We start from the raw sequence: 16,326 nt of genomic DNA, 5'->3' as shown, positions 1-16,326 counted from the left end.
ATATTTTAGCTAAAAATATGTAGGTAATTTCTAATGATAAGCCATTGGAGAATGAGCATATCTATCTTCAGAGTTTTATCGTTCATGCCTGGGAATTTTGAAGCACAAATAAGCAGTTAATCAGAAATGACAGGACATGGTCTTGAGATATAAAAATGCCAAATAAATAATATAAGTCAGTACTTATATCTGGAAAAAAGAAAATAAAAACTCATTAGCTAACCCCGGATATCTAAAGAGAAAAACTCATTAGTTAAACAACGCATTTACAAGCTTGCTTTAGCTACTAGTTGGAAGTCTGCAGTTAATGGAAGCCTGAGGTCATTGAGCTGCCCACCCTCTAAACCAAACAGAAGTGGTTCTAATTTACATTAATATTTGAATCTGACCATTTTCAAATTACAGGTATATATTGTATGTAGGAGCAGGTACACAAGGGCAATGGTAAGAGCTGCTGCTGTGTTAAAGCGCTCAGCATGATTACTCCCTTTGTTGAGTTTGGATGTTCTCCCTGTGTCTGCACGGGTTTTTCTATGTGTATCCCAAAAATTAAATTCAACAGGCAAATGATAATAGTCCAGTGTGACTGAGTATGAGAATATGTGTGCCCAGACCTTTCAGTGCTGGTTGCTACCTTGCACCCAATGCTGCATGAGTAGGCTTAGGCCTTCTCGGCCCAGTGCAAGTTTACAAATGGATGAATGGATGGCATACATTTAAGAAAAATATTGCCACAAACACTATTCTTAAGTTTTCTTGATCTTCCCTGGCAATGACCTTGCATTATATTACCGAGAAAGTTAGAAATGACAAAAGTCCATTTGTCTATTTATGCATATGTTACTATTAGCTGTATCCATTAGGTAAAAAGAAAAACAAACAGCCTTACAGATTTTGTAACAGAAATCCAATACTAATTAAATTGACATTCCTTCAGGCTGCTTTAGAAAGGACCTTCTGTACTCTTAAAGAGATGTTTTTCTCTGTCCACGGCCACTTACGGTGCAATTAGATTTATAATGAAAACATCTGTAGTTTTAGAAGTTCATGAAGAAACTCAGCCAACTGATTATAAAATTGCACGGTCGGAGTGTAGCCAAGCTCCATCTCCACTTTCATTGATCTTTAGGAGGTTGTCACAAGATGAGTGTAGTGGTTAGTACTGGTGTTGCACAGCTCTGAGGGCCTGCTTTCAATGCTCCCTAAGCCCACACAGCTTTTCATTAGCTACTGACGTTTAAATGTGAATGTTACATTAATTGGCTGGGGGTGAATGAGTGTGAATGTGGGTGAAGGCCTCCTCTGAGATGAACTGGCACCCTAGCCATGGTTGGTCACTATCTTGCACCCAGTGCTGCCGGTATGGACTGCAGTTCTCCCAAACCCTAAAATTGAGTCTGGTAGGTTCCGTAAATGGATGAATGAGTTTTAGGAATCCGCATTTCTTATTTGTATTGTACATAGCACAGCCCAAAACATAATATTAAATTAATAAGTGGTATGCACTGCAGGCCATGATTTGTACTAAAGGTTAACAAAATCTTGTCAAAATGTAAAAGCTGGTTTTAGTTTGGTCAATATAAGCCTTGCTTCACTCACACCCTATACACATTGCAGCTCTGTTTACACTGTGAATAAACAGGAGAGCCAGATGGACTCAATGATCTTCCTTTTTTTGTAAACTTTACTATGTTCTTAGGGCTTTTTCCCAGGCTCAACACATGTAAGTACTGTTTTCAAGAAGACATTAAAGGTACAAACAGTGTGTTTGTACTGTTAATGTATTCATGGAAATATACATAGTGTTAGAGGAATGGTTGAAGGCATTTACTGCCAGGATACTGTGATTAGAGTTATAATTATGATGTCTGGAATTGTAAAAAATTACATCATACTATAATATACTCAAACCTATTAAATCCTATGAGGGCCAGATCTGAACCTGACAATTTAGTGAGCAAGGCAGGAATCATTCTTATGCAGATTCCCAGTCCACAACAGGACTCATTCATGCACACACACAAACACTCACTCACACAGGGCCTATTTTAGAGCTGCCACCTAACCTAAAGTCCACATATTTGGGGGTGTGAAAGAAAAACCTACACAGAAATGGGGGAAATGCCACGAGGACAATGCCCGGGCATAAGGATTCAATCCCAGGACACTGGATTTACTGCTCAAGGTGCCACTGTGTTGCTCTATAATATAATCTTCTTATATAATACTCTACCGTGGCTGTCCATTTGTCTGTCCAGGATTTTAAATCACCTGTAGCTCGCAAACCGTTTGAACTATTGACCTGAAATTTGGTACACATAAATACTATGTGACGTCTACTATCCGCTTTTGGGGTGATGAGTGACCTCCAAGTTTATTCCTCTTTTTATTTTTATTTTATTTTATTGTAGAATCAACTCTCGGCAGCGGGCAGCAGGGTGGCCGTGCGGCGCATGTGTACGGGCGCCATTCTCATTCCCTACCACCTTTGCCGTCACTTTCCTTACCTCTTCATATCTTAAATCATTCTTGAGGCAGATTGAAGATTTAAGTGCCAGCTTAAGTGAAAAATTAAAGAAAACGTACTAAGTAATTGCAACACAAACACTGGCTTAATCAGTTTTAACTGATGCAGATGAAAGAAGAGAAGAAGCAGGCTGCTCTGGTGGAAAAAAGAAGAGCTGCTCAAGAAGCAGCAAGCACATCAACCTCTGAGCAAACGAATGCTAAATGTATACAGAAAGAGTATGAAAACTATGAATGCTCAAGTCAAGTGTATTCACTGCACGTTATTGTGCAATGTGCCGTTACTGGTATATTATATTATATTATATTATATTATATTATATTATATTATCCATCCATCCATTATCCAACCCGCTGAATCTGAACACAGGGTCACGGGATCTGCTCGAGCCAATCCCAGCCAATACAGGGCACAAGGCAGGAACCAATCCCGGCCAGGGTGCCAACCCACCGCAGGACACACACAAACACACCCACACACCAAGCACACACTAGGGCCAATTTAGAATTGCCAATCCACCTAACCTGCATGTCTTTGGACTGTGGGAGGAAACCGGAGCGCCCGGTGGAAACCCACGCAGACACTGGGAGAACGTGCAATCTCCACACAGGGAGGACCCGGGAAGTGAACCCAGGTCCCCAGGTCTCCCAACTGCGAGGCAGCAGCGCTACCCACTGCGCCACCCCATATTATATTATATTATATTATATTATATTATATTATATTATATTATATTATATTATATTATATTATATTATTCAGGACTAGAGTAATTGCCTCATGGATCCATTGCAGTGTCTGGTTGTTGTCTGTGTAGAGTTTGCATGTTTGCATCCTTTCAACCCTGAATTGGATAAACTGGGTTTGAGAATGAATGTTATATATATAGTCTTACCCTTGCCTAAAACAAAACAAAACAGAGTGTGCATGTGGGTGTACAGAATATGCAAATATATCCTGTGATATATTGGAGCCTGTATAATATAGAGTTCATTCTTTTGCATCTAGAGTTGAAATCCTGAGCCCAGTCGACCTCTGTGTTTAGTATAATATAATATATGGCAGCATGATGGTAGTAATGCAGGTTTGCAACAAGAAGACTGGGGTTCATGTCCCAGGTTCTGCATTTGTGAAGTTTGTTGTGAAAGTTGTGTGCTTCTTCTGGGTGCTCCATTTTCCTTCCACAGTCCAAAGACATGCAGGACATGTGTGTGCACCCTGCAATGGACTGACACCCTGTCCAAGTATCGTTCCTGCCATGCACACTATGCTGGCTGGGATAGACTCCAGCTTCTCTGTGATGCTGCCCCGGATAAGTGGATTAGGAAAACGGACAGATGGATAATATAAATATTGTGATCAATTACAGTTGTTTTCAGGATAATGGCATATTACAACACCAGACCATTGTTATTTTCAGTTGTAATTCTAAAATATATTGAAAATGTTCTGTTTAAATTTCCTGTTAATTAAACTAATAACTAATCATTGTTCTATATGTTAAAGATTCATACTAGATTATGATTTATTTTATGGTTTTACTGGCTTCTTTATTTATCAAACAGTTTTGTTTTTGCACCAATGGTTTTGTTGCTAAATTTAATTTTATCTTTGTAATTCAAAAGAATTACATGTAAGTTTCTGCAACCATGAACTGGATCAAGCAGGTTTGATAGTGATGGCAGGGTATCTGATTTTTGCACATACTAAATTACACTGAATATGAACTCATTACATACAACTCTGAAAAACTGCCTGCTGTTTATGTGGTTTTTCATACAATCTGTATGAATTATTATTTCTAAAAGGCTGCTGCTATTTCAGAGAATATGACTTCTGCTTTGTATGTTTTCTAGGACTGGATTGCAGTGACATCAAAGACAAAGTAGGCTCTGTTTCCAAAATTCCAAGTGGAATTTATATCATTCAGCCAGATGGTACTGATTATCCATTTGAGGTAATAAATAAACCCGTGGTAACTCTTCTGTTCCTGTGCATGATGCAAAACACTTTCCTTGACTTTGTATTGCTTTTGAGGTGCCTTAAATCTCGTCACATTTTATAAATAATTTTTTGTGGTTCTTAGCCCAAATCTCTACTCTCTGTCAAAATGAAAAAGTTGTTAGCCAATCTGTAGTGAGCTATACTAGTTTCAAAGGACTCAGGAAAGTAAAGATTTAAGTGGTGGCAAGGATTATCAAAATAAAGAGGGGATTACTGACAAATGGAACCAGTACATGATCTCTGTCCATTAAGCATATTTGCTTAAAACAAGTCAAAATCCTTTACAGAAACAATTGACTAATGCAAATTAACGAATGGATGTTTAATTCATCCATTCATTAGATGTTGTAAATGCTAACAAAATAACTAAAGAGTAGGAGTTGTCCAATGGGAAAGGCAGCCTGTAAAATAAAAAGACTCATAAAAAAGATTTATTAAAAGTTTTTCTTTGTAACTTATAGTATAATTTGTCACTTTTGTAACTTACTGTATATTATTCAAAAATTTCTGTTTCTTTAATTTAAAAAAAAAGTAAGTACATAAGGAATCTTTGATCTATAGGACATTCTTCATCACAATCATCATTATCACTGTCATGTTATTTCCACTTTTGCTGGTGAGTGCTGAGGTAGGAAAACACCCTGCCATGCTGACCAGGCCTTATTTCAAGCCTTCTAAAAGAATATCAAGGTGGTATGAGGACAGATATAACCCCTTCAGAGTACACTGTGGTTGCACCTTGGTCTTCACCCAGTGGTCTGTTCTTTGCATGTCTTTTGAGAGAGGCATCCAAAGGGCATCTTAACTACATGCCCAACCCACCTCAACTGGTTCCACTCAATCCAAAGAACAGTAGTTCAATGGAATTTCCTCTGACTGTGCCTATCTTTACCCTGCCACAGAGAATATGCCTAGCAACTCTATGCAGAAACTTTATTGTTGTCACTTGTACTTACAGTACAATTTCTTTCCATTAGTCATTACACAGAGCTAATGATCATTGTTGAGGATGTGGATTTAGACTGGTCAGTAAATCCAACAGCTTAATTTGTAGACTTCTCTATGTATAACATTCACAAAACTGCTGTTACTGCTGCTGCTCCCATTTGTTGATCAATCTCATGATCACTTCTAGTGTCAATTATCAATAAGGCCTTGAGTAGCTCAAACTCCTTCACTTGGGAAACCTCTCACCATTTACTTTCAGAGGACAAATAAATCTTATACAGGAATGGACCAAGACCTCAGATTTGGAGTTATTAATCCCAACCACATCAGACTCATCTGTAAACTGTTTAAATGTGTGCATTAGATATTTCAGTCAGATGTGGCTAAGAGAAAAACAGCATCTACAAATTGAAGAGATACAACCCTTAGGTTTGGTTCTCACACTGGATATCATTGCCATGCTTTGATATCCTTGTCTATAAAAATCATAAATTGGATAGGAGACGAGGTGCATCCTTCATGGAGTTTGAGGCCCTCATTTAATGGTCTCAGCCTAAGTAGGCGGACACAACATTTGCTTAGCAAAATTAGCAGAATTTCTCATCAGATCTCATCCGCCACTTTGGAGCTTATTAATCATTGTAATGACCTCAAGTGCAGATATGTACTAAATAATGCATCTGGCACTGCCTTATCTTCGAAGGGCATATCAACTGGGTTTAGAAGTTGCTCAAAGTGCACTTTCCATGATATTCTCTGATGAGGTTTATGATTCCCCAATTTTGCTTAGAACAACCCAGCCAAGTCTTGTCTACCTACTGTTCCTGAGTCATGAAATAGTTTGCCAGAACTTCTCTCAGCATGCTCAGAACCTTTATGGCTTCAGTAAACTCCACTCATACATGGGCATTCAATTCAGTCTCTGTTGCAGCTGCTGCTTTTTTGGCCTACCTGTACCTCTCAGTCAAATATGTAGACCCTCCTCCTAACATTGCATGGAATGCCTCCCTTATTCAAATTGATGATTTTCATTATTGGTGGCAAACACCAATGGGGGCCAGGGTCTGTCATGATAGGCACCATAGCCATTTGTCAACAGTTCCTTAAAGCTGCATCTACAACTGGATTCCAGTACATGGTTCATTTGGACAATATGACTCTGACTTTTCTTACAGTGTAGGAGAGGCTATTCTGGAGAAGGAAGTTAAACCCATTTTGATCAGAGGCTTCCGCTATTTGTTTCCATAACACCATCACCACTTGTTTGAGTCTTCATTGTCTATCCAGTGATTGTCTCATCTCTTGGAGTCAGCTCACTACCAAATATTTATCATCTGGTAGCTCATCACCACTTTTTACTCAAGTGTCTATAGCAGATGGCCTCAGATGAGATGACATGATTACAATCGATTATTGTCTTTTAGCCCAAGGAACCTTAGTACCAGGTACACTTATGAATAACCTTCTGTTTAAACATGGTGTTTGTTATGAAGAATTTGTGACTGGCACAAAAATCCAGAAACAATTCACTGCTTGGAGTCAGGTCAGCAGGCCATTCCTCCCAATCACGCAACTTTAGATAAGTTTGTTATTACTCACATCAGTGTTAAGGTCTCTTAGCAGGACTAAAGTATTATTAGATGATATCGTTTTGAGTAACAAATCCATGGTCTCAAGAAAAGGCAAAATATTCTAAATAATTGGTCTATACATACAAGCAAACAACAATCACAGTTTTCCAATTAGCAGCTTAAAGTCACATTAAAGCAACCATCTTGTCTACCAGAGAAATTCCTGTACAGCAGCCAGCTCATAAACATCACCTCCCAGAGGATGGGGCTTTCTCTTGGGGCAATGCCAGAGTAGGACAAAGACCACACTTAAACAAGAAATTTGGCATCAGTGCCAATACTATACCTAGAGGTGAGTCCGACTATATCTAGCTTGAACTTTTCAACCTCACAATCAAATACCGGCTCCTTACCTACCAGTGAAATTACGTTTCTTTTGCCAAAGCCTGGTATTCCTTGGTCTATCCCATTTTTTTATATTAGGTGACTGGCATAGCACCTGACCCTCCAACATCTGGCCACCAGGCATCAATAATGAACATCAACCCAAGACTTGGTTCCAGAAATGAGTTGGGGCATTCCTGCCCTGGGCAAGGTTCTTTTTGATCTAATTAGAACATTCATGAAGATCAAATATGGAGTTTTCTTTGGTTGGTAATGCCCCAGTTTGTTCTGGGTCACCCTAACAAATCACATATCTCCATAAAATGTAACTCTAATTATCACTGAGGCATTCTAGCCTCATCACCATGCAACGGTTATACTCTTAGGAGAGAAGCTTAGTCTTAAGCCTTTCTCATTTACAAAAATTTGAGCATAATAATTTAAATTCCTAAGGAAATTAATCTTTTGATCTGATATTAAAAAATTGAAATCGCGTGCCCCCAAGCACAAACTTTAATGCTGATTGGTTGAATATAAATCACTGAGTTGCAACAATATGAGAAACACACCCCAGTGATATCAGATAGACCAGTGTTTCCCAAACTCGTTCCTGGGGACCACCTGTGGCTTCAAGTTTTTATTCCAACCAGATTCCTAATCAATGACAACACCTGATAGCACTGATCTCATTTAATTAGCTGGTATTTTTTTCTCTTATTCTACATTCAGAAAAGCAGAGCAGCGTGATTTTTACATTTATAAGACATTTAGAAATATTTCTGCTATTGCTATAGATTTAAATGCTTAACTCTCTTTTGTTGATTTCATTATATTTTGCCCTTTCTCTGTGCAATTTTTCCTCTTCGTTGTATCTTATTAATGACAATAAAAAATGAGAGGCGGCAGGGTGGCGCAGTGGTAGCGCTGCTGCCTCGCAGCAAGGAGACCTGGGTTCACTTCCCAGGTCCTTCCTGCATGGAGTTTGCATGTTCTCCCTGTATCTGCGTGGGAGCTCTGGTTTCCTCCAGTCCAAAGACATGCAGGTTAGGTGCATTGGCGATCCTAAATTGTCCCTAGTGTGTGCTTGGTGTGTGTGTGCCCTGCAGTGGGCTGGTGCCCTGCCTGGGGTTTGTTCCTGCCTTGCGCCCTGTGTTGGCTTGGAATTGGCTCCAGCAGACCCCCGTGACCCTGTAGTTAGGATATAGCGGGTTGGATGATGGATGGATGGAAAACTGAGCAGAGCAGACACGCTGGCAAACAACACTGAATAATCAAAGGCTGCTACTTTAGTGTTAGACCCACTGATTAGTAAATAATGGATTAATTAAACAATTAGAACACCTTGAAAAGTAGAATGAAAATCAAGATGAAAATATTGTTAAAAAGAAAAAAATTAATTATTCCTATATAACTGCTTGGTATATTTTAATATATTTTGGTTTTTTTTACCAAACTTAGTTTTCTAATTTCTATATTGTTCCCAAAACACAGAACTTGGCAAATAACACATCACTTAATTAGCCCAGGAATCCAATTAAAAACAAAAGCTGGTTGGAACAAAAACCTGCAGCCACAGGGAGTCCCCAGGACCGAGTTTGGGAAAGACTGAGATGGACCAAGGGCATACTGCCTTCAAAGTTTGCAGAAGACATTCTCATTAACCAATCTAATGTATTGTTATATTGTAAATTATACTCTGTTCCTATGCCTATTTAGTTTGGTGGATGTGTTTTATGTTAATATGACTATTTAGTACCTTGGACCCTAAGCAACTCTCTATGGCAAAAACAATTAAACCTATTGGATGAGTATGTCAACTTAAACCTATTGGATGAGTATGTCTAGCAAGTTGTTTTCTATGCTTAAAACCACCAGTAGAAATGCACGTTTTGAGCACATCTTCCAAAGCATCAAGCCAGACCCGGTAAGATTTTTGTACCCTCAAGTCATCACTACTACCCCTACAGTGCTCCATGAAAGCCTCAATGAAGCATTCATTATTCATAGGAACAACTAAGTGAATTTAATACTTTCAGACTTTTGCATAATGACACACGCCTGCCTTATAGGTAGGAAAGTGGAATGATACTTACAAAGATAGTTATGAGAAGGTTTTTGAGGTTGTCATAAAGGATGAAGGAGACCCAAAGGAACAGCACAAAAGGCAGATTAGTGAATTATAAAACAGGTCATTGCATTCATATTTATCTTATTACCAGAAGGTGAATTAACTGGAAGTGGATTCCCAGGTGCATTAGGTGCATGCATGTCACACTACTCTTTGAATTAGTAAGGTCATGCATCCTCTTGGGGGCCAGGTAAATCAACTCAGTAACTCTTAATGAACGGGAAGCTACTCTCTTAGAGCTCTTGGACATGAACACTATGTAGATGGATAGATGAAATCATTTTTAAATTGAGTTTCCTGCTAGAAATCAATTTAACTATACATCTTAAGAATTATTACAAATGTAATAAGACACAGTATTTCAGTTTCTATATTTCTTCTAAAGATCAGATTTATAGAAAGGTAAATATTAGGTAGATATTGTACTACATACTGGTGTCACACGATGAGAGGGGGTGCTTACGCTACCACTGTCATCTTTCCATCCCACAGTTCAGACAGGCAGCCCCAGGATAATGTCTAACACCAGCCTTCAGCCTTGAGACGGCTCTGACCCTTCTGGTCAAGGCACTATAAAAATAGGCCACAGCAAAGGATGGAGGCCCATTCTAGCACCAAATAGTGAAGGAGACAGAACACTCTACACTACAGTTTAAACCCATTTTGATTGAATTGGCCAGTTTGGACCACTGTTTGATTATTGGTAAGTGCTGAAACAATTTGGATTTCATTCCTTTTATTTTGGCAATGCCAGCAATTAAATGGGGTAGCCTGGCCAGTGCCCCAACTATTTCTACTACTTCTATCTCGCAGTTTATCCACCGGACACACTGTGAAGCATGAAGGTACAATGGTTAACACTGTGGCCCTCGTGTTGATTGCAAACTCTGAATAGGCCTAGTGTCAATGAGTATTCTTCATGGTGGCCTAGCACGCTAGAAAACTTTTGATTTGTGCCCAGTGCTACTGGGACTGGCTGCAACTCCCTAAAACTTACATTTGAATCATTAGGTTCATAAAATGTATTGACAAATGACATTCTGTCTGAATTTTACTCAGATTTCTCAATATTGTTTTGAAGTACAACCTAAGTTTAACTGTGCACACATTTTCCAAAGAGGCACATTACCAATCAGATCTCATAAATATCATTCAATCCATCTTTAGTAGGCATACAATGTACACATAGGAAGAATCAGCACAAGTAGTTATACAGTATGTTACAGCAGAGGTGGACTCAGGCAAATCCTCAAAGCTGTTAAAACTTTTAGATTGTTGAGTGTCATCTTTTCGGCCAATTATTCTACACTACGCCTTATTTGTTTTGACAGGATGAAAAGTTTTGAATCCCAGTAAATACAATATGCTTGACTTGTGTTTTGTGTCATTTGCATTAAAATATAAACATCCTCACTGCAGTGGGCTGGCACCCTGCCCTGAGATTTGTTCCTGCCTTGCGCCCTGTGTTGGCTGGGATTGGCTCCTGCGGACCCCCGTGACCCTGTGTTAGGATATAGCGGGTTGGAGAATGACTGACTGACTGACATCCTCAAATTTGCATTTACATGATATGTTATTACTAGTTAATATTTTCAGCCAGACAAACTCAGCTTTTCTTTTTTTACTTTAGGTGTTTTGCGAAATGGATTATATGGATGGTGGCTGGACAGTTATTCAAAGACGACTGGATGGCAGTATTGATTTTAAAAGGGGCTGGTCAGAATATATGGATGGATTTGGGGACTTGTCTGGTAACTTATTTGTATACTGTATTAATTTTATGATATGCACTCAAACTATTGTTAGTTTTTTGCTCATTTGTCTAATGTTTATTTAATAACATTATACTGTACTTCATATAACTGAAAGACATAGCCACATAGGTAATAATATATTTCTTAAGACATATTTATAAAGGATATTACATGTGAAATCATCATTCATCATTTACTAACTCACTTTGTAGTGTGGTTGGATTGACGCAATCTTTAATATATATGGCCTATAAAATATGGAACAGAGTTGGTCCACATGAGTTGGTCATGTGGAAATATGTGTGCTGACATGAATTCTAGCATTTTCTGTTGATTTTACTTGGTGACTGTAAAGGAAGTTTATATATATTTTGTTATCTTTTCAGCACAGTTTGATGAGAGATGACTTTTCACAAGAAACAAATACATACCATAACTTGCTTTAGAAATGATATAGTATTTGCTGACATAAAAATGCAATACAATTTAATAATCACATGCTCTTACAAAGTCCTTCCATCCCGTTATTTTTTGATTAGCATTATAATGTAACTTCACTTATGAAATAAATGCTTGAGAGCTGGGATTGTGTTTGTTCATGTTAGAGCCCCAGTAGATAGCTGTTTACGTGGTAAGGTTTTTCAAAGGCGTCAAAGTTGTGGTAGGTTATGTGGACCATCCAGCAGCACAGTAATTATCATGTTATTAACATACAGGGCCAGATTCTGATTGGGAGTTTTTGCTCCTGAGTGACAATACACAATCTGGTTTGATTTGAAATTTATTTACCTTTGCAATAAGTTGTTGATGATTGATCTTCAACTGAAAAACACAGAATGGTATACTTAGGAAATTTTGGCCTACACAAGTTTTTCCAACTTTGTGATTATTTTTTTTGATTCTTTTTGGTGTTTTTTTAATTATTATTTGTGTATGACCATAGCCTATATATACCACACTTCTTATCTTACAACTTTGAAGTCTTTAATTTTTGAAAATCATGGTAGTTAGAGTTTCTCCCTCAGCTCTGGAAAACAGCATCTGAATTCCAGACAGGTTTATGTCTCTCTGAATTTGTCTGAGTGGATTTTCAAAGGATTGGTTTCTGCCTTTCACTGATACTGCATGGATGGACTGCATTCAAGTGACCATAAAGTTGGTTTAAACATTTTAACACTTAATGGATGGATGAATACTCAGAATATGTACATTCCTGTAGTGTTTTCGAACATTTTTGAAATACAGTGAACCCTCGTTCATCACGGTTAATCCGTTCCAGACTCTACCGCGATAAATGAATTTTCGCGAAGTAGGATTCTTTATTTATAAATCAAATATTTTCACAGTTAGAGTATATAAAACCTGTTTACGACCTTCTAAATACGTTTTTTAACATTATTAGAGTCCTCTAGACATGAAATAACACCCTTTAGCCACCATTACACTCGTATTACCCAATATATTAGACAAAATAAGAGAAAATAAGACATGTTAGACATTACAAATATCATATTATTATTATTGTACTGTGCATTTAATTACACACACACACAGTTCTTACACACAACCACTAACCTATGAAGGCACGAGCTCAGTAGGAGAGTCTTCAGGTGGTGCAGTATCTTCAGCAGGTGCATCGTTGTCTTCTTCCGCTGAAGGAGTACTAGGAGTAGGCAGTAGGTGTCTGGATGCGCGGCTGAAGAGCATCGTGATAGGCAGTTGCTGGCGTTGTCTTTTCATATGCGTGAGGAGGCTTTTGTAGGGTATTGCCATCTTTGATCATATCCAAGAGTTTCACCTTCTCCTGGATGGTAAGCATCTTCCTCCGTCGCTTAGTTTCATTGTCAGAAGGCTTAGAAAAAGCAGCATGTTTAGGAGCCATCGTGGGGCTTAGATAAAAGATCTCAGAAAGCGAATGCGTAGTGACGTAAGCATGTATGAGAAAAAATTGCGATAGAGTGAAGCCGCGAAAGTCAAAGCGTGATATAGCGAGGGATCACTGTACAGCAAAGTTCCTCTCACACTGTTCACTCCAAGGTTTCTTTTAGAATATCTTTACTGACTGGTTAACCTTTGGAGTGCGCAGTGGGTACAGTTGATGAGAAGCATCTCACTGATTTCTGTAATCTTTTTGTGTTGCTTTTGATGCAGTGGAGTAAAAGTCAGAGGGAAAAACGATTATTTTTTAAAAATAGGAAACAAGAAACAAATTCCTTACTAATCTTGTATTAAAATTTAAATCTACAGAAAATGATTTAAGTTTGAAAGAACTGGTTCTGATAGCTTTATTGCTGGACAGATGAGTGAGAAAATTATCATTTTGACCTTAGTTGCAATTACATTATATTGTACAGGGGTACATCTTCTCTGAAAAATGGATCTTATTCAGTGTCCAGCACCATGTGCTAACAAACACACACACACACACATATACGAAGACAAATAGGACAAAACACTCAAATATTTGAAAAAACAACAGTAGTAAACAGTTGATTATTGATGCTGAATAACATTTTTGAATCCCAAAATGTCCATCATGTTTTTGGGTTTTTTTTACTCATATGGGATTGATGATTCAAAAATCCAAATATAGGACTACACAAAGCTAATAGTGCTCTTTGCATTGTCATACTTTAAATTCTTAAGGAATTTCTGCAAGAGTTTTGAAGAGCAACTCTTCCAAGATTTCTGCCTTTTTATACTTTTGGATACACATTTCTGGTTTTGTTGCTTTTCAGTCATGCCTCGGTAGCACTTGCTGTGAATTCTTTGGTTAGGAGCATGTCCAGCAATACAACTGAAATGTCTGCAGGGTGCAAGCATTATTTACATTTTTGAATTATTTGAAATACTTTTCTTTGTTTGAGTTTGGCCTAGGTCTGCTTGACCATTTTTTTTTTTTTTGTAAATTTTCAATATTTCACCCTCTACAAAAAACAATTAGGAGACAAAATGACATTTTGAGAACAATGTTTGATAAACTGTTACCAGTTGTCTAATACGATTGCCATCAATGGATTAAATAAAATATTCTACACTATGAAATGTACACTAAGGTCTCAGCAATTCTAATAATTAATGGTATACTTTCACCACCAATACTGAACATCCATTGGTTCAATTATCTCCTGGCAATGATTAGTGACAAGGCAGAGTGCCATCATTTCCCTGTGATACTCCTGAATTCTTCATCAATCACAAAGAACTTTCCACTATATAGATTTTTTTATCTTTAAATTCCAGTTCCAATCTGCTGATGAAATGTAATGCTTACTATTAGAACATATAACATGTTCATTCATGATAAAAGAGCACTGGCAAAGCACTTCAGATAATATTTGACTTGTGTAAAAAATGGCATTTCATAAAAAAAAAATCAACTAAATTAACTTCACTATGTATTTAGCAATGTTTATAGAAGCTAAAGACAAAAAAATTCTACCTCAAACCTTTTGCAAAGCATTAATTACCATCTTTCCAAAGAAAACTAATGACTTATGACAATGTGCATTATACAGACCAATTTCACTTCTGAATAATGGTGCTAAGATACTCTCCAATATTCTAACTAGAATAATTGATAAAATGCTCCCGTCTGTAATATTACAAGACCAAATAGGATTTATTAAAGGCAGACACTTAGCTTCTAATTTTCAGCGTCAATTTAATGTAATATACTCACCCATAACCTCTAAAACACCAAAGATCTTATTATCTTTGGACACAGAAAAAGCCTTTAACAGAGTTTAATGGGACTGCCTATTCACCACATTGCACAATATTTGGGCTTGGACCAAACATACAGTATGTGCATAGTTAAAACAACTTTGTACCAGTCCAGAAGCCTTGTTCTGTATTAACAACATGATCTCAAACTGATTCAAATGTGGTTGAAATTTAACATCTTATTAAAGAAAGAAACATCCTCTTACAGGACAATTCAGTAATCAGGCAGGAGAAAAGCTGTTCATTGTATCTTTTAATTACTCCTCAGCAAAATGCCTTGGAGGGTGCATTCTTCAAAAGCAGCCCATTACAGCATGGTCAGAATGATCAGAGAAAACAAAGAATATAGGTTCATTTTATAAACTACTGAATTTACATACAGTGTCAATCAATGCATACATTTTACTATGGTTGGTTCATTGGTTTACACCCAAATGATTTACAGTATATAAAATAAAAGTCTGTTATATTATATTTTGGTTTTTCTTATACCTTTGAGTTGCGCCACCACCCTTGAAATTTCTGTGCATATAACAATTGTCCATTCTTGTTTATAGGACATCTGCTGATTTCTTAGTCATCTCTTAGTCATCGTTCAGTACATTTTTTATATTACATCAACATTCTTTATTTACTTGACCATCTCAGTATTTTTCCTAAACCAGTTCTTAAATTTCAGTGTACATTTTATTGTTCACTTGACCTTTATCTGGTTTCCTGGTGTGCCTGAACAGGTTTCTGACATATATTAAGCTTTTATGCTATTTCTTTAAGATGAATGCTATGTTACCCTAAAATTATTCTTCCACAAAAACTATAACATGGTAATCGACAAGGATGCCTTCCATCACCATTTCTTTTTGCAATCGCTATTGGGCCTTTGGCCATTCACTTTTCAAATTCATTAGAGATATAGGGGATTACCAGAGAAGGACTTGAACAGAAAATATCACTACATTATACTGTATATATTAGATAAATTCCATAGCAGCAGTCTTGCACTAGCAGAATTTCAAAAGATATCTGGACTCAAAATAATTTTGAATAAAAATGTGCTTTTTCCAGTGAGCTCTCTAGCACACAATACTAGACTGGACATCTATCCATTTAAATATCTAATGGTAAAAATCACAAATATAAAGATCTTTTTCAGTACAATTTTGCTATCAGCATGGAAAAACAGATGTGAACAGATGGTCTACCCTCCATCTCACATTAGCAGGGAGAATCAATACTGTCAAGATAAACATCCTTCTCAAGGTTCTTTTTTTATTTGAAAGCATC

General features: G+C 37.4%; 1 protein-coding gene across 1 annotated transcript in view; it reads left to right on the top strand.

Moving 5' to 3' along the window:
* Positions 1-16,326, top strand: part of angptl5 (angiopoietin-like 5) — a 63,909-nt gene that overhangs the window by 29,474 nt on the left and 18,109 nt on the right. The window contains exons 5-6 of the mRNA XM_051926468.1: positions 4,384-4,484; positions 11,193-11,313. Of these exons, the coding sequence (XP_051782428.1) occupies positions 4,384-4,484; positions 11,193-11,313 (222 nt within the window). The remainder of the gene's footprint in view (positions 1-4,383; positions 4,485-11,192; positions 11,314-16,326) is intronic.

The sequence above is a fragment of the Erpetoichthys calabaricus genome, chromosome 4 (assembly GCF_900747795.2).
Source record: "Erpetoichthys calabaricus chromosome 4, fErpCal1.3, whole genome shotgun sequence".
Lineage (NCBI taxonomy): Eukaryota > Metazoa > Chordata > Cladistia > Polypteriformes > Polypteridae > Erpetoichthys > Erpetoichthys calabaricus.
This window is presented reverse-complemented; position numbering and strand designations above follow the sequence as displayed.